Source organism: Heptranchias perlo, chromosome 32 (assembly GCF_035084215.1).
Source record: "Heptranchias perlo isolate sHepPer1 chromosome 32, sHepPer1.hap1, whole genome shotgun sequence".
NCBI classification, from domain to species: domain Eukaryota; kingdom Metazoa; phylum Chordata; class Chondrichthyes; order Hexanchiformes; family Hexanchidae; genus Heptranchias; species Heptranchias perlo.
In genome coordinates this window covers 12,000,327-12,019,522 of record NC_090356.1, presented here as the reverse complement: position 1 = coordinate 12,019,522, position 19,196 = coordinate 12,000,327, and the positions used below count along the sequence as shown (strand labels likewise).

Below are 19,196 nucleotides of genomic sequence, written 5' to 3'. Positions count from 1 at the left end.
ATTAATGTAAGATTTTCACTCGAAGGCAACAATACCCACAGAATTTAAAATGTAATAGTTGTTTTTACCAGCTCAACCTTCTGGCTGCCTTCACACAAAGGGAGGGGCGAAAAGATTAAAAAGTTGTCTTCAAAAAGTTTCTGCCATCATATGGAGAGTTTTAAGATTTCTGTATCCAAGTATATTTAATAATTCTCAACTTGTTTGACATTCAAGTATACAATCACAAGTTAATCAATATTGTAAACCTTCGCACGGTTTTGGTTTCCTTATCTAAGGAAGGATATACTTGCCTTAGAGGCAGTGCAACAAAGTTTCACTGGATTGATTCCTGGGATGAGAGGGTTGTCCTATGATGAGAGATTGAGTAGAATGGGCCTATATTCTCTGATTTAGAGGAATGAAAGGTGATCTCATTGAAACATATAAGATTCTGAGGTGACTTGACAGGGTAGACGCTGAGAGGTTGTTTCCCCTGGCTGAAGAGTCTAGAACTAGGGGTCAGAGTCTCAGGATAAGGGGTCGGCCATTTAAGACTGAGATGAGGAGGAATTTCTTCACTTGGAGGGCTCTGAATCTTTGGAATTCTCTACCCCAGAGGACTGTGGATGCTGAGTCATTGAATATATTCAAGGCTGAGATAGATAGATTTTTGGACTCTAGGCGAATCAAGGGATCTGGGGATCGGGCAGGAAAGTGGAGCTGAGGTTGAAGATCAGCCATGATCTTATTGAATGGCAGAGCAGGCTCAAGGGGCCTACTCCTGCTCCTATTTCTTATGTTCTTACGTTCTTATGATTTGCTAGTACAACGGAAAGGTCTCTGTTCCCAAACATTTGTAATGAAGCAACACTGGTAACAACTGCCGCTGAACTTGGACTAAAATGGCTAGAATTGGAAAGACTAAAAAAGTGATCTGGGAGAGAGAGCTCTGACACCGAAGCTTTGCAGCTTACCATCATGTGCAAATTTCTAATGACATTCAATTCAGGTTAACAATGAGGAATCCACCTCTAATCTAGAATTCCATGTTCAAAGATCACAAATTCAAAGATTAACAGAACTAGTCATTGAAATCCAAAAGTTTAAAGTTATGTTTTGTTTAGTAAAATCACAGGTTGGCAAAAGTATTTCTACTTTGTGAGAAGAGGGTCATTTCTCATTCTATGAAACTCAGATTACAGTGGTAGTTAATGCAAATACAGTGAACTATGCTTTTTCCCTTTATTAACACTTGTGTGCACTGAGTACTAGCTAATTTGAACAACTTGCATTTATATGTAATAAATGTATTAAAAGGTCGCAAGGTGCTTCGCAGGAGTGATTTTCAAACAAAGTTTGACACTGAGCCACATAAGGAGGTATTAGTTCAGGTGACCAAAAAGCTTGGTCAAAGAGGTAAGTTGTAAGGAGCACCTTAAAAGGAGGAGAGAGGGGTCGAGAGGCAGAGAGGTTTAGGGAGGGAATTCCAGAGTTTAGGGCCTAGGCTGCTGAAGGCACAGCCGCCATTAGTGGAGCGATTAAAATCGAGGATGCGCAAGAGCAGTGCAGAGATCTCGGAGGGCTGGAGGAGGTTACAGAGATGGGGAGGGGCAGAGCCATGGAGGGATTTGAAAACAAGGATGAGAATTTTAATAACATAATACAGCCTACTCCTGATAATCTGACAAATGTAAGGAATCTTACAACACCAGGTTATAGTCCAACAGTTTTATTTGAAAATCACAAGCTTTCGGAGGCTTTCTCCTTCGTCACTTCACCTGACGAAGGAGAAAGCCTCCGAAAGCTTGTGATTTTCAAATAAAACTGTTGGACTATAACCTGGTGTTGTAAGATTCCTTACATTTGTCAACACCAGTCCATCACCGGCATCTCCACATCCTGATAATCTGAGGTCGTTTTCTGTTAAAACTATTTGAATTATCCAAGAATTTGATTTAAGCAATGCAGTCATAATTTAGTGATAAGTTTGAATAATCAGAATTTGAATTAAGTGACATTAAATTACACATAGTCTGTATACATGCAACATTCAAAGTAATTCGGAAATTATAAACAGAAACTCAGCTAATTACATGCTTTAGTAATTACCTACCTTCTGTTGCTAATAGCTGTTCATCCCAATGCAGTAAACACAAAACTGGAAGTAAACCAGTGGCACAATTTTTGATTACCCCATATTTAAACTATTTGACACCAAAAGCCCAAATGCTGCCAGGATTTTGTGTTATAATTTCTCCAGTACAGTTCAGGTGTAAGAGAGAATTCAATTTATAAAATCCATTAATGGTAAAACCTTTTATCAAATAGCTTGAGCTGCCAGAGGTTGTTAATCACATTGTTATGTTGTCATTTGGCTCATTTAGTATATTGGCATCAGTACATTGTAGAAGCATCAATATGTTATGGGGGAAAACAGATACAATGCAAGATGCATTAATGCTGTGTGACCTCATATTGCTACAAGCATCTTGGGATGTTTTTTCTATATTAAAAGGTGCTATATAATTACAAAATCTTGTTGTGATAGTTGTACCACCACTGATAAACCTGTAACCACCAGTGCTTCACTCCAGTGTTAAAGTAGCTCAAAGTTCTCTCTCCTGACACATGTTTGGAAGGGCCAAACCTATACTTCTTGTACCACTGACTGAGTGTTCAAGTGAATATTAACAGGAAAATTGTACTCATCACTAGTTTATGGCGCACAATACAAGTAGAATTTGCTTTGTATTGAACTGTATCTTCCCCACGGTCAGATTTCTGTATTTTTGAACATTTTTTTTCTTCGTGGAAAGAATTTTAGGATTGAATTATATTTAAGGGTTACGTTTTAAAACAAAGTAAATTTGCACAGGTTTAAGACACAGACTGAAGAATGTATATTAAAACCCAGACAAGGCAGTTTAGGGAATGTCACAACTCCTTGTCCATTTCAAACTGACACGAGGATCTATTCACTCATCCCAGGCCCATTAGCCAGGAACGTTAAGCAATTCATCATCTTGTCTTAGACGGCCAATTAATATTCTCACCCATTGAGCTGAAGATGCTTCTATTCATATGGACACGGCCTGAGGAGTCTGCAGAGAATATAAACTTAAGAGGGTGGTGGTATGTTTGGTCGACAGGCCTGCTGACAAATGCCTGCGCAGGAAGATGTCAGAAGCACCGCCGCTCTGCTTGCTGGGGTCAGAATCAACAGAAAAGGGTCAAAGAGACACACAAGGTAGTCAGATTTTAAACATGACTGTAAAGCGTAGGGTCAGATCTGGAATCTAAAAATGCAAGCGGCCAGTTTTTGCAGTTAGAAGTGATCTGTAAGAAAGGCAGTGTCAAAAACAAGGAAATCACCCCACGAAAAGGACAGGGTGAATGGCTTATTATTTTGCCCCCCACGTTTTCAAGGAGAGAAGCAAGATTGTGTTAAGTAAGTGGAATATGCATCGACTTTAACTCTGCATGTTCACCTGAACTATTCATATCTGGCCTTATCTTACCAAGGGTTTCTCAGTTTGCCTTCAGAAAGAGTGGAGGAGGACATGTGTGAAAGACACAATCTCAAGCCCAGATCATCCCCTGGTTACACTATTGTACAATTAGAAATTGGGCAGTTCAAGCACACTCCTGAATGCAAGAGACTCAGACTACTTAGGAGAGAGCAGCACCTCTGTACCTGAGACAATATCTAAGACAGTCCTGAAACTTATAACACTCACATTAGGAAATTTGCAAAATCTTAAAAGTAAAATGAATTTTGGCAGAAGTCCATAAGGTTATATGTTAGAAGTTATGAACAAAATACAGTAAGTCACAGATGTTTTGAAATTAGGTGTAGAATGAAGTGCTCAAATAGACACCACCTTTTACATTTGATCAATCATCATAATTAAATGGTTTCTGGAAATGTTCTCCCTCCTCCCAGCAAAAATGTAAAACATTAAGATCAACTTCTGGAAAGAGCCATCTTAAATGCAGCAATCTTAGTTGAAAGCTCTTTTTAAATTCTTGACAAAAATCTCTCACCATTTACTACTTCATAAAGTTACAAAATTAAATCTATGCACACAAATCGCTCAATGCCATATTAACTCTTCCCCATCAAGGAACAAAAAGAATCCATGGAAATATAATCATGTTAGCCCAGGCTTTTCGGGCATATAGATTTTTTTTTCAAGTTGTAACATGGCCGACAAAGCTCTCCCATGCAAGATTTCAATCAATCCATAGAAGATTGTTATTGGCAACCAGAATTGTTATTAAGAAAGGAATTGGTGGGCCAGTTATCCAGAGGTCACAAAATAGCCAACTCTGTCAGACTTGCACCACTTTGGTCATTGACAAGTTGACAGTTCTAGCATTCAAATGCCTGGATTACTTTAATCTATTCAATGAATGGTCCTGTCACCAAGTCAGAGTGGCATCTTCACTGCCTTTTATATGGGGTCTTTGTGACAGATTAAATAGGATCCTGGTTTTCATGGTATTTCGTGAAAGACTCCAAATACTGAAACATTATAACGTAAAACAAAGATTCAGCAGAAATGTTTCAATGTAGAGCTCTTTGGGTTTAAATAATTTCATACATCAATCATTGCAAAAACCCAAAAATATTTGGATGTCACATTTTCTCCCCTGGTAACTTTACATTTAAGTTGTTACATGTTAAATGTCCACTTATTTGAAAAGACCAATACCAAAATGTATTTCTTGTGTCATTCTAGGCTGTATCTTTACTTTGCAAAGTGAGTCACAGAATCAAAAATACAAAACCCAAGCATAAAGAAGTTGGGATGATCCAGGCTTTGACCGAGATACACAATATATCAAATCAATGCTGTATTATAGTTTATTACATCAGTCCACTGATTTTCCAGCATTTACGTCAAGAACTGTACATTGCTTAGCTTACAACTTGTCTACAGTCAACGAACAACCACCTGAGTAACAAAATGCAGCCAGCCATTCCGATCAATAAAGTCCCAGTGTCACTTTCAAGTCCAAATGGCCTTCCAACACGAGCTACGCCCCAACCTCAACATTCCTGAAACAGTTTGCACTGCTCGAGATAATCAAATATCCAAATCAGCTCATTTAATAGAATTTCTGAACCAGGTATATAATGAGGTCCTCAAGTATCGTATTGGATTTAATTTTTGAACACAATGTAGTCAGCCCAGCTTACAAAATCATCTTTCTTTTCCAAACTGTTGTTAAAAATAACTCTACTGATGCAAGTTGATCCTTTAAGATTAAATGAAGCATTTAAGTTATGCTGTTGTGGATTCAACTATAATTGTGATTCAACACAAACCACATTATAAGGTTTCTGCAGAACAGAATAAATAAGAGCTTTCACTTTTTCACTCCTTTACATAAATATTTTGAGGCTTAATGTTTGCAGAAAGTAGTTTTGCATGATTTTCAAAATGTGGAATATTAATTAATACCAGAATGCCCTGATGAGGTCAACTTGCACAAAATGGTTGTCTCATGACATGTCAAACATGGGCTCCATTTTCCAGGTTTCAATTGAAGGACATTAGTATCATTTTTCTTTCCAAATTGAGGAACCAACACGAAGGACCGAGGCCCAAGGTAGAAAAGCAGGAAAGAAAAGGAGGTAAATAATAACGGTCCTGCCAAACTTATTAAAATCAGTAAAGTACCGTGTCGAGCTCTAGCTGAATACTGCTGTACATAAGTACAGGTATTTGAAACTAAAGGTGTTGTACTCTGGAAGGACTAGTTTTAAATAACTGCTGTGGGGTAGGAATGATAAAATAAGTTTCAAAGTAAATTGCTTTAACTGTAAAGAACAGTTCTGCCACAGTGGGTCATTAATGTAAAGATTTGAGACGGAGATCACTTGACAAGAAGAAAGCTACAAGCATGCTCACAGACTTATTGATCATCATCTACAACACTGAACCAAGATGGTAACAGATAGGCTTTTATTTTAAATGTCCATTTTACACCATAGGGGCAATACCACCAGCGATGGGAGAATCGGATTCTTCCACATGTGTTCCCTTCGAGTCCAGTTCCCTGCTGGAAGCATGGAATCACCAAACAATCAGGTTGTAGTATTCAAGATTACCGAAGAGTAAAATTGGCAAATAACATCGAAGATATCACTTAAATTTTTCTCTCTTAAATGCAATACTTTGTTCATAACATCCCTCCAGATCAGGAATATGTGCCACAGGGCCAAACGTATCAAACCACTGTGCCACAATTATTTTTAGGTCCACTTACATCGAAACTATAGCACAGAAACAGGCCATTCGGCCCAACTGGTCCATACCAGCATTTATGTTTCACACAAGCCTCCTCCCTCCCTATATCATCTAACCCTATCAGTATACCTTTCTATACCTTTCTCCCTCATGTGCTTATCTAGATTTCCCTTAAATGCATCAATGCTATTTGCCTCAACTTCTCCTTTCAGATTCTTACCACTCTAAGGAGTTTCTCCTGAATTCCCTATTGAATTTATTAGCGACTACTTCATATTTATGACCTCTAGTTTAGTCTACCCTATCAAAATCTTAATACGGGAGAAGGAATGCAGACGTTTTCTTTTTAAAAATGGTCGAGGAAAAGCTAGCGGAACCTGGCCAGCGCCACAAGAGTATCCAGCTATCAACTGAGATATACAGACTAGAAAGACCAACGGCCAAGAGAAAGCCTCTGACAGTCACTTTCCATGTTATTCCACTATAAACATTTTACAGTGTACCTAACTCATTTGGTCACATACTTAACCCATTTCAATGCACCTGACCCCTCCCAGTTCAGACATTAACGAATGATGTCATTCTTGGCCTTCAAAAAAAACCCTGCAAAATACAGTTAGCTCACCACACCAGACAACTCCATTACATGCTGCATCTCTCCATATAACCTGTTACTTCTCTCCTTTCCAATGCCAACACTATATGCAAAAAGAAAAAGTGTAATTCTCTAGCACAGCGACCTCAAATGACCACAAAAATTAAAATCTTAACAGTGTGACTAGTCATGGTTTGAGAGACACTTAGCATCTCGGACTTGGTTATATATTTGCCTACATGACCTTGATTTCCACTTTAACACGATGAGTGCTAATACTAAATTAAAAAAACATTTATGCACTTGGATTACTTGGGATATATTGCATCATCTTACATATGGGTGTGGATGTGGCAAGGCACCCTTTACCCTAGATGTAAAATTTCTTGATAAATGCTGCAAACCAATTTGGCGACACAGTGGAAACTACTTAGCAAGCCAGTTCTCAAAATACATTTTTAAAAATACACATCTGCCTTTAGTATTGCTTTATTATACTGCTTAAATTAGTGCACGATTTTAAGAATTGATTTCTGCCTTGGAAATACTACAAATATAGTGAAGTAACCAGAAACTTGCTACAAGGCATATGCATGTCTCTATTTCCTTCTTTCTCACCCTCAAAACAAAATTGAAGTGAAAATAAATTGAACTATTTTTTCAGGGGGGGGGGGTTTGAGATAACTGGGTATTTCTGCTCTTGATCAAAGTAACAAACGACATCTCCAGTGACTGCAATGCATTTTCCTTCCTCATCCTTTCTGCAGCCTTTGACATGGTGGACCACCATCCTCCCACAATGCTTCTCCCTCCAGTGGGACGGCTTGCGCTTAGTTCCACTCTTCCTACCCAATCATAGCTAGAGCGCCTCCAGCAATGGCTTCCCTTCCCACCCCCACAGAGTTATGTCCGGAATCATCTCAAGGATCTATCCTTAGCTCCCTCCTCTTATATACCTTCTGTCCCTTGGCAACGTTATCCAAAGACATGGGGTCAGCTCCCATGTGTACATTGCCATCACCCAGCTCTACCTCTCTACCACCTCCACCGTGCTGTCAAGCTGCTTGCCCAACATCCAGTCTCGGGTCAGCCACAATGTGATAACCGCATGTGCGTTTCTCTATGATAGCTGCAAAGGTCAACAGTCCCAGTTCTTAGTACTCATGAAGTCTACAACACAAAGGCAGATTCTAAATGTGGTGAACTGCAGCAATTTGCTCTTATACTGGTTGCATTTTATTTTTTTTTTAAAAAGCTAGCACACGTGTAGTTAGGCACTTAACTGTGAAGTCAGTCTTAACAGAGGCTGAATCAGCATACTTTTAAAATAAACAACCAACACACTGATGCTTCTGATATGCGAGACTGGATAACCAAGGATACAAATCAAGAATGCAAGATTACCCTTCATGTAGAGTGCACCAAAACTGAAATAGATTTGGAAAGTGCATTGAAACTGACTCAGCGGGAATTTAGCAGCGCAGATTAAAATAAATAAATCAGCTACACCTGTAAATTCTGCATAAAACATCTGTAAATTATAGGGCTCAAATGTTGGGAACTGAAGACATTTCCCAGGAATAAGCCGTGCGGAATATTAAGTCATAGCCACACTTGTGAAAAACAGGAAAGATTATATTCATTTGTAAGTCTCTGTATTGAAAATCTTTTCAATATGAAAATTCACTTCCATGGCCCCCTCTTTCCTCCTCTCCTGAAAACAGCAAATCATGCTGTAGCGCAAAGGGTGCTGATAACCTTCCAGTATCTTCCCCAAATGACCATCTTTATGCACTGAACCTAAACACTGAGTGTCGTCGTTGTCTATAAATCTCTCCATTGCTTTGCCACCCTATCTCTGCAATCTCTTCCAGCCCTGTATCTCCCCACAAAAGCTCTGTTCCTCAGATTCTGGCCTTCTGTGCACTTTACCCTCCCCTCACCCCTCCCCCCTCCTTTGCTGCACCCACCACTGGCGACACAGCCTTCAACCTTACTTTCTGGAGTGCTTGCAAACTCTCAACCTGTAAAAACCATAAGATCCATTTCTTTGGCCGAGCCTTTGGTTGTCCCTCTGATCTTTCCCTTCCTAAATCATCTTGGAATTTTTTTTTGATATTAAAAATGGACACAAATGTTGCTGATAATGGGTCATTTGATCACGGTGAGCACCACAGCAGAACCTGATCCCATCCTAACCAAAACACATACACCTCCTCTCCCCCACCGCCCCAACCGCTCTCCCCTCCCCCAAAAACGGTGGTGCATACATGATCCAGAGTGGGAACCCTGGCTATTTTCCTCTTCTAATTCAAGGACATTGTCACCACTACCCCAGCTAAAAATGAGCTAACATCAGCACAGTGCAGATATGTGTTGCCCAGTATCACATCACATGGTGCAATTACCCACTAAGTCAATATTTTTGAAAATAAAAGTTGTATCTAATTATCTTGAAGCAGTTACCAACACCGGTCACATTGCATTTTGAAAACAACATTTGTACTTCAAAGCACGTATCTAATTGTACAACCTCGAATAGCTACATTTTAATAGCATCTATGTGGTAATTATCAGTACTGACTAGGAAATCAGTCAGAACAGCTAACAATGGTCACTAAATTATTTGCAATCCACAGTGGTTACTGCTCTCTAACTCAGTACAAAGTCTGGGTTAAACTTCAGAGAAGACTGTTACCTAGGCCTATTTTAGCTCTTTGGTCATAAAATGACCACAGCAAAAACAAAGTTCACCTTATGAAATGTGCTATAAATTAGATGTTTGTCATTTCCTCTTCTCCTTAGCCTTTGATAAATTTCCCCATTCTCCAGCTGACAGGACAGGCAGGTGACCTGGACCCAAGCCAAAACTATTCAATCTGCCACCAGGGTGTGCTCGAGTATATCCCAGGACAATTCTTCTTTCAATTTTGCCTACAAGATGATACTAAGGGATATGGGCCAAAGGTGGGTATATGGAGTTAGATCACAGATCAGCCACGATCATATCAAATGGTGGAACAGGCTAGAGGGGCTGAATGGCCTACTCCTGTTCCTATGCCTCTGCTTAGTGCCTTCTCGCATATGACTGGTGTGAAGTCATTGTCATAGAATCATACAGCAGAGAAGAAGTCCATCATGCCTGTGCCAGCTGTCTGAAAGAGCAACCAATTAGTCTCACTCCCCTGCTCTTTCCCCATACCCTGGCAAATTTTTCCTTTTAAGTAGATATCCAATTCCCTTTTGAAAGTTGCTATTGAATTTGCTTCCACCTCCCTTTCAGGCTGTGCATTCCAGGTCATAACAATTCACTGAGTAAAAAAAATTCTAATCATCTACCCCCTGGCTTTTTTGGCCAATTATCTTAAATCTGTGTCCTCTGGTTACAGACCCTCCTGCCAGTGGAAACAGTTTGTCCCTATCAACTCTATCAAAACCCCTCATAATTTTGAACATTATGTAGGAAAGTTGCAGGTTTGAACCTCAAGTTCTACCAATCTATTGAAGCCCTAATTAAATCTGTTCAATATAAGCGATTTGCCCGATTTTAAATTTATAAATGTGTTCCAAGTATAGTAATTCCTGTCAAAAATGCAGTCCATTTTCTGGAATATTCTCTCGCCTCAGCTTCCTTTTGGCACTGGACTTCATTTCCGCAGCTTTAATGCATTATCCAAGCTTAGCCCACAGATCAATAATCCTTCCTTTACCTGCTGCAGAAACACTGTGCTGCGATGACAGATCAATTATAAACAGAGCCAGGGATAACTGTAACTCTGCAATGCAGGCAGGCTGAAAGCATGCGATGTGCCAAGTTATTTCAACATAATGAAAGTTGTTTTAACCAGCTGCAACCAAAACTGCTATTTAATTATCAGCACAAAAGCAACTCAACTTCAGGCAACCAAAACACCCCCAGATTCTGTTGGGCTCTCAGGTGAAGATACCATTTCAATAACCTGAGGAAGGAGGTAGCCTCCGAAAGCTTGTGAATTTAAAATAAAATTGCTGGACTATAACTTGGTGTTGTAAAATTGTTAACATTTCAACAAATGCAGGGGAGATATCAGCCTCCTTAAGGTACATATTTTCCTTTGTAACTGCATAGAACATTTAATGTCCTTAATGTTGCTGATATTAATGAGGCCCAGTTTTCCTTCATGATCCAAGTCAAACCTAAAGGATAGACAAATAAAGAGCAATCAGGTAGCCAGCATCACCACTGTTCAGTGGCGAATTCCAACCATAAAATGACAAAAGCAGGGATGAGAGGAGCAAGACACGATAGTCAAGATTACTGCAGTCTAATTTAGGCAATAATTACACACCTTTAAATACCCAACTTTATTTTATTGAATGATATGCTGCCAGAGTCCTTCAACAGTTAGAGTGTATTCATGTGCTCATATTCAAGGCCATCCAAGCTTAGGATGTTGCCTTAATGTATACTTAGCTAATATCTCTAAAATGCAGCTTACCCATACACAAAATATAATTATGACAGCAACCACAGATACTCTGATATTTTTTCTGCTGAAAGTTTAAACTTGCAGAAGTGCACCCAGTTAAATCATAATGCATTCATTTTAGAATGAAGTCATATGATATTTTTACAAATTTTCACAGTTCTCACTTCCTGAAGTACAATATGAGGGAATGGTTAAGTTTATATTTTAAACAAGAGTCAGATCTCTCAAAACAAAATTTAGCAGCTTATTCAAATTTTTGGTGTCTCATCACAAGAGTCAAATAGAACTTTTGGGCACCAATGACAAAGTAAAATTTAAAGTGCATTGCCACTTCAAAAAATATATTTTAAATAATTTGACCGTACTGTCAATTTTTTAACTTACATGTATTCAAACAGCTATATGGTTCCTTTATTTTGTAATGGTTTTAATTGGCAATACTAACATTTTGACTTAACTAGCTGATTTTTGCATGGCGTTGACCATGTGTAATCTGTGTCTGGAGCATGGTTTTTAATGGTTAGTTGTTAATCTGGACTGTCCCTTTAATATCACCGCTCAACCAGAAAGTAATCAAAAAGAAAAATGTATCAAGTCAGAGAGCAATTATAATTGCATGTAAATTTTATGCTGCAAGGCAATAACTTTTTTTTCTCCAAAAAGAACATTTTGCAGCTGCGAGTAAATGTGATAGATGCCTGCTAAATGCAAGTCCAATCTTCTTATGTTTCAAGTATATTGGATATGTACTTGAAAAGGAGAAATTTGCAGGGCTCAGGTGAAAGAGCAAGGGAGTGAGGCTAATTGGATAGCTCTTTCAAAGGGCCGGCACTGGGACAATGGGCCAAATGGCCTCCTTCTGTGCTCTATGCTTCTGTGATTCTAAATATTGCATTCATTTTGTGGACTGTCCCCTTAAAGAATATTGCACAAAAGGTAATTAGCAACCACAAATTTTTTTAATGAATTATCAATTTTTCTTTCAGTAAAGTAGTGACTCAATGCATTGTTGTGCCCATAGGTAATTATAAACTTTACATTTTACAATGGGTTTGGTTGCAATCTGAAGACATTAAGATTCAGAAACTTGTGATTTTTTTTCCAGTCTATAGTTTCTTTGCCATATTTAGCAAGTTTCAGAGTTCACCTGACCACAAAGCATTTTCCTTTAAATTTTAAACTATGTACGTCATGAAGGGGAAAAATACAGTTTTCATTCATGTTAAAAACTCTGCTGCCCATTTTTGAGCTACTTCCTGTTAAAAAATAAAATGTTCTCACATTTCCACACACACACACACACACACACACACACACACACCCCTATACAAGTCTGCACCCCAGTGAATGCGTGAATAATCTTTTTCATGCACAGCCACTGAAGTAGTACACTGATCGAGGACGCTCTGTAAACCAGCTGCTGTTCTCAGAAGGATCCCTAAGCTCTACGTATATAAACTGTAATGGAAATAAAACATTCCATTGTCCAATGGCAACCAAGTGTTAAAAGATTATGGGTGGATTTCTTGTCACGTTTGGGATTGTTGCATTGGTTTAGCAGGTCACCAATATAGCAATGCAAATGAATAATGAAGGCTAGAAGCATCTTAAAACAGAATACACTCGAGAGTCAGATGAAGTCAAACCACAAGAGTGATGCTCAAGTGATCAGGAAATCATTTGAGCTCAACTACTTTATAAAACATGGACAAATATTTTTTGAACGACGAACAGCTTTTCAGAGGTGTCCTACTGCAAACTTGAGCTCTTATTTCCTGTTACTGATGTTAATCTCAACCAGTACATTGGCCAAGTTTTTGTTGTGTAACCGCTTATCACATAACAGGAAAAAGAGGCAGTTTTCTAATATTATGATGATAGAAATGAAGCAGAGGTCAACTGACAGTATTATGTGCTTCTGAGGTGTAATATACCTGTATATACTAAAATCCAACATCTTGTTTGACTGTAATAATTAGCTAGCATCAACCTTGAATTTTGAATTAGCCTGGGAGCACAATCAAGGACACAATATACTTTCTGGGCTCATATGACAAACTGCTCAGGATTGACCCTTGCATTCGAGATGTCATCTGAAGTCCATTTATGCATTACAATTTTGAAACCGCACATACTTGCAATACCCTAGAGAATAACAAGGGTACAGTGTAATGACTGAATGGCACAAAGTCAGTAAGATAATTCGAAGTTGGATGTTAAGTATATTACATGAAAATGCCAGAGCAATTTTAAATGCAACATATAACCCTGAAAAGATGAATCACTTTTATTATTACTCTTAACACTAATCATTTTTAACCTTCCACGGCAAAAGTATTTCTAGGGGTGAAACCAACAGTTTAGCATCTTTATTTTCCAGAGTAAATTGTATGTTTTGCAACCCAATTAAAGTAAATTCTCATTTAATCTACCAGAGTTCGCCACCCTGAAATGTCAGTTGGCTCAAATAACCTGTAATTGAGTCTATGACAGCCATTGTGACATTAATTTGTCGCCAATAAATACAATTCTCAGGAAAGGAGAACATAATCTCAATAAACCATCATTCACGTTAAAAAAAGGTTCATATGTTGTGCGCCTATTTCATTTTACCTACCCAGACCCTTCCCCTACCCTCCTCAACGTGCCAATTCTGCCAAGTGCAGTATCACAGATTCCACTACCCTCCCCTCTCCACAAATGACCAATCTTCATGTGTGAATCTAATGAGCGTCAAGCAAAGAGAGCCTCACAGCCAAGTCCCATCTTCTATTCACCATACATCCACAAGCAGGACCCCTGGCTGATTTTCCCTCACCACCAGCTGCACCACCCACCCTCCCAACACCCCGTATCCCCCCCTGCCACCACCCACCCACCCCCCGTCCTCCTCCAGCTTAAGGGCACCAATGCCAATTGTAGCACCCCAATATCATCCAGTCTAACAGAGACCAAGAATCAAACCATGGACTTTCTGCCCGGTACAGCTTAATGCTGCACCAAGTGATGCTTCACCTACTAAACTATTAAAATCTGAAAAACATTGTATGGATGAATTAGTACACTTAAAGCATTATCTGATGTAGCCATCAGATCACTTGCTGCACATCCCAATGTGTAAGAGTGAAGGCCAAAAACCACCTGATACTTATATCAAAGAGAAATGCAAGATCTGTACTGCTCCGCGGTGTTATTAATTAGCAAAGACTTTTTTTTTCCTCAAATGCATTATAATCTTGAAGACTATGGTATATTTTCACAACTAGTATATAAAAAGGTTTCAATTTATTCAGAGAATATAATTTAACCAATTGATCTATGGTTCAAATACTTTTAGCTTTTTCTTTATAATATTCAGCATCAGAAATCCACATGACGTACATTTTTAGATAAAATGCAGCAGTGCAAGCAATTTGTGAAAGGAAATTCACAGTGATGGTTGGACAGTGTTTTGTAGCCAACACTAATAACCAATTTTCATCAGTAGGTCTTACAGTTCATTATGTGGTTTATTTAGTTGGAGATTTTCTTAAGCCCCACTTGTTAACTGCCATTACAGTGTGAGCAACCATTTGTTCAAAGATACACATTTTGAAACCCAAAACCTATTCAAATCAATCAGCTAATGCCAATATGAATTATCAGATTTGTCAAAACAGAACATGAAGGTGGTACACATCAGTCCACATCATGAGAAGTGAGCAAAAATGTAAATTTAAAATCACTCACAATTGTAAATGTATGTCTAGTCACCAGAAGATGACCAGAACTTACAACTCTTAGCTACAGGGTATGTGATAGAGAGCCCAAAAGAGAAATGAGATTTTAAAAATAGGGTACAGAGGAATAAATAATTTTAAATCTTTTTAAAAATGTACAAGATTCTCTCTGGTATACCTCAGCTATCTCAGCAATGCATCATGTGCTTATTATGAGCACCACTCTGCACCATATGCAGTCGAATCTGACCATGTGTAGAGACTGGGCTACACGCCAATACGCCAGCTTTTTATGGATTCTGCACAAGTGTCAATGATTTCCCTTTTATAATTAAGACAAACGTGTTTTACCATATTTTAAATGTTGCCCATTCGGTATAGAATCATTTTGATGTTTGTCTTAATCCTTAAAGAATCTTTATCATTTGGATAATCTACACAGAACGGAAGTAGCAAAATAAATCCCTCCCCCACCTGCCAGCCCAGTCAGCACAAAACTGAAACATGCATGGAATCCTAGATCAACACAATAGAGTTAGAGTTGCTCAATGTACAACACACAAAAATCCAAAATAATTCCAAAGCAGTATTACAGCATTCAGAAGACCAAACTACTCTTAAAGATCTGTATGCACTGCATTACAATCCATTTTAAAGTATACATTTGTGCATATGCCAATCTGTAGATACATACTTGCTCTGTCAAAATATAATCCCAGTATTGGTGGCTATTTTGCACAAATAAGAATCTGGGCCAGCACCTTTACAAAGTGCGTGCGTGTCTATATGTATGTGTAATTTTAATCATATGAAAATTATACATTTAAAAGATACGCTGACCATTTTTAAAACTTAACCACCATAAGGCAGGAGGACGTGCACAACTTGTAAACAAAAGAATGTAACACAAAAATTGAAACTTTTTTTGGCTACAAGTTAAATCACAAATGTATGATCACAAATTTCAATTACTGGAAATATGAGTTGCAAAGATAATAAAGTTATTTTTAGCCGAAGTGCAACACACACATTCTTCTCCTTATTCAAATTGTTCCCAAGAAATATTCATCACCACCATCTTTGGTGACAATTGGACTACTCGTGGGTAGAACTATTCCAATTACCAAATTTGTTTTTACCCCTCACGCAATCTGAACACAGTTACAAAACTGACAGAAATCAAAATGTATGGCATTTTAAGTATTAAAAAAGCAAATTAATTACTAGCGTCAGCTAGATTGGTGTGATTTCATTACATTTTTCTACAGGTTATGTGTAAAATGTTTCAAAGACTACTTTACAGCCACCACAGGATAGGTTTTATAAACAAAAAATATACCATTCAAATGTTGCAAGGGGGTTTACATTTTAATATTCATGAAGAAAGGTGGTTTATGTTACTCAGCCTCCTGATATTAAATCAACATGATGTCTTGTAAAATGTGTAGCAGTGAAATTCTGCAGTGTGGCACAGAAAAGTCAATGAATATGGGTGACGCAGTGATGCCGAGGTTATGGGCAAGGAGATTCATGGAGAGTCGGATTCTGATTTCACTTACTGGTAGAGCTGCCCTGCATCTGGATGATGCATTTCGAATCCTTGCCGGTCTCTCTAGAGTTGAACGGTCTCACACGGACCGCCACTTTGACAGATGCTCCAGACATCTTGCTCTTTGTGCCTCTCTCTCACAGCGACCAGCCCCTATATCAAAGATTACAAGAGGAGTTCTATTAACGAAAACGCACACAGGCAAGATAAAAAAAAAACGTCGCCACTGATGTCACGGTGTTTTGATCACTTTTCCAGTTGTTAAATTTTAAACATGGCTGCCGTATCGGTACTGCAGTGAGACTGATGCATGTTCGAAACATTCCAATTTTCAGAAAAATAAAATTATACCATCACAAAGATATTTTCTTCCTATACTTCACGCACAGGTACAGATTTCGCAAATAACTATTACAACATTCAACATTCCATCCTCAGATCAAGTAGAAATGTTTTTTTTTAAATCATAATAAATGCTGCATTACAATCACGTAATACCAATTTATCAATGAAATTGGGTTTTCTTGGAGTCAGCTTTTCATTAAAAAAAAACTAAGGGCATCCGCCCTTGATCTGCAATGAGACACAAAACAAATCAGTTATGTCCCTGACAGGTTGCGAGTGCGCACAAAAAAACCCACCCAAAAAAAAACACAACCCTGAATAACATTCGCCCTAACTAAGACCATAACATTAAATTTAGATGATCGCTATACCCAAAATAAAACAGGAGTTTTACTTCAGAACGAAGCGAGGTGATAACGATTCATCTAATCTTATTTTCCATTACTGGAGAATAACTAACCTCATTGGGGAAACAGCTGCTTCTGGGAGCACACGACGTGTGCTGAGACAAGGTGGGAAACAAACGGTCGGGATGTAGGTGGGGGTGGGGGGAGGAGAGAGAGAGAGGAGTCAGAGCCAACCCCCCGGCATAAAGGCAGACCCCAGAGACACAGTTACTACTTACCCTTGTGAAAAGACCAAAAACACAGAGAGAGGGAGAGAGAGAGACGAAGCTGCTCCGGAGCCGGGCGAAGGGAAGCCGGAAAGTAACAATGTTACAGCTCGCTGCGGTCGGATACAATTGAGGCGAATGTGTCAACACTCCAAACCCATGATGGGCACCCGCCAGCCCGCTCCTAACGCCGCACTCTCTCGTATCTTTTATTCGGGGCTATTTTCGAGGTTCCTTTCTCGGCCAAGTGCGCTCAAACTGCGGATCGGGGGGAGTTAGGGGGGCGGGGGGGATATCGCTGTTGCAACCCAAAAAAAATCTCTAAAAGCGGAGACCAAACTACCAACGCCGGCCGCTTTTCCGAGGCATTACGTCAGCCTTCTTGTGATTGACTGGGCAGTTTGCCTATTGGAATGCGAGCTGTGGCGATGGGCACGCTCAGCGCACCGGCGCAGCCAATAGGAGCATTCCGAAGGCGGGACTTCTGCTTGGCAATGACGTAACGATGCGGGATTTCTGTCAGCCGAAGTGTGCTGGGCTGCCACCTTGCTTGAGGAGGCTGTATGGCAGAGTACCGCTTTTTGCTCTTTTTTGGGGAAGGGGAAAAAAGAGAGGCGAAAGGTAAAGCGGTCACTATTGAGGGATTGACAATTGTAAACAATTTTACAACACCAAGTTATAGTCCAGCAATTTTATTTTAAATTCACAAGCTTTCGGAGGCTACCTCCTTCCTCAGGTGAACGATGTGGAAATGAAATCCTCAAAATGAAGTCGCATTTATAATTCACAGAACAATGCTTGGTGATAACAGACAGTTTTTTCAACTGCCCATTGCCAAGGCAATCAGGTGTTACCTGCCAGGTCTCAGAATAATTGTAAACAATTTTACAGAATTCAGCAAAAGTTATTAAACTGGAAATAGATGAAGATGAACTCTATTGGTACTTAATTACATTTAGATTTTATTTACAGCTACTGCTGCTCCTGATACCTGGCACCTCTTAGCTTGAACCATTGCATCAACATTTGGAGTAAATGACTGGGCTGAGGCCTGTTTTGGATAAAAACATGAGGAGAACTTGTCACTACAGAACTTTGGAAGTGAATTCCACAGTCTCACAACTCCCTCTGTAAAGAAGTTTCTCTTGATCACTGCTCTAAAACAGGCAGGAGGGGGTAAGGGTAGCTTTCGGAGGCTTCCTCCTTCCTGAGGAAGGAGGAAGCCTCCGAAAGCTTGTGGATTTTAAAATAAAATTAACTTGGTGTTGTAAAATTGTTTACAATTGTCAACCCCAGTCCATCACCGGCATCTCCACATCAGGTTATAGTCCAACAGTTTTATTTGAAAATCACAAGCTTTCGGAGGCTTTCTCCTTCGTCACACTTCACCTGACGAAGGAGAAAGCCTCCGAAAGCTTGTGATTTTCAAATAAAACTGTTGGACTCTCACCTGGTGTAAGATTCCTTACATTTGTCAACCCCAGTCCATCGCCAGCATCTCCACACCTGGAAGAAAAGGGACAATGAATTAAACAAAAAGCAAAAAAAAACCCTGCAGAAACAGGAAGTGCTGGAAACACTCAACATCTGTAAAGAGAACAGAGTTAATGTTTCAGGTGTCGACCCTTCATCAAAACTTGGTTCTCTTCTGTTCTCTCCACAGATGC

The 19,196-nt window shown here is 39.2% G+C and overlaps 1 protein-coding gene across 5 annotated transcripts in view; it reads right to left on the bottom strand.

Annotated features, from left to right (window-relative positions):
• The window catches only part of kif1b (kinesin family member 1B), a 220,179-nt gene extending 202,286 nt beyond the window's left edge, over window positions 1-17,893 (bottom strand). For 4 of the 5 annotated variants that reach the window (XM_067970370.1, XM_067970371.1, XM_067970372.1 and 1 more), the window contains exons 1-2: window positions 17,542-17,893; window positions 16,582-16,724 (exon numbers count right to left, since the gene is read on the bottom strand). In XM_067970370.1, coding sequence (XP_067826471.1) covers window positions 16,582-16,687 — 106 coding nt within the window. In that variant the 5' untranslated portion in view covers window positions 16,688-16,724; window positions 17,542-17,893. Of the gene's footprint in view, window positions 1-16,581; window positions 16,725-17,541 lie in introns of those variants that run through there. The other variant, XM_067970375.1, reaches the window with a different exon arrangement.
• Between the last annotated feature and the right edge of the window lie 1,303 nt (window positions 17,894-19,196).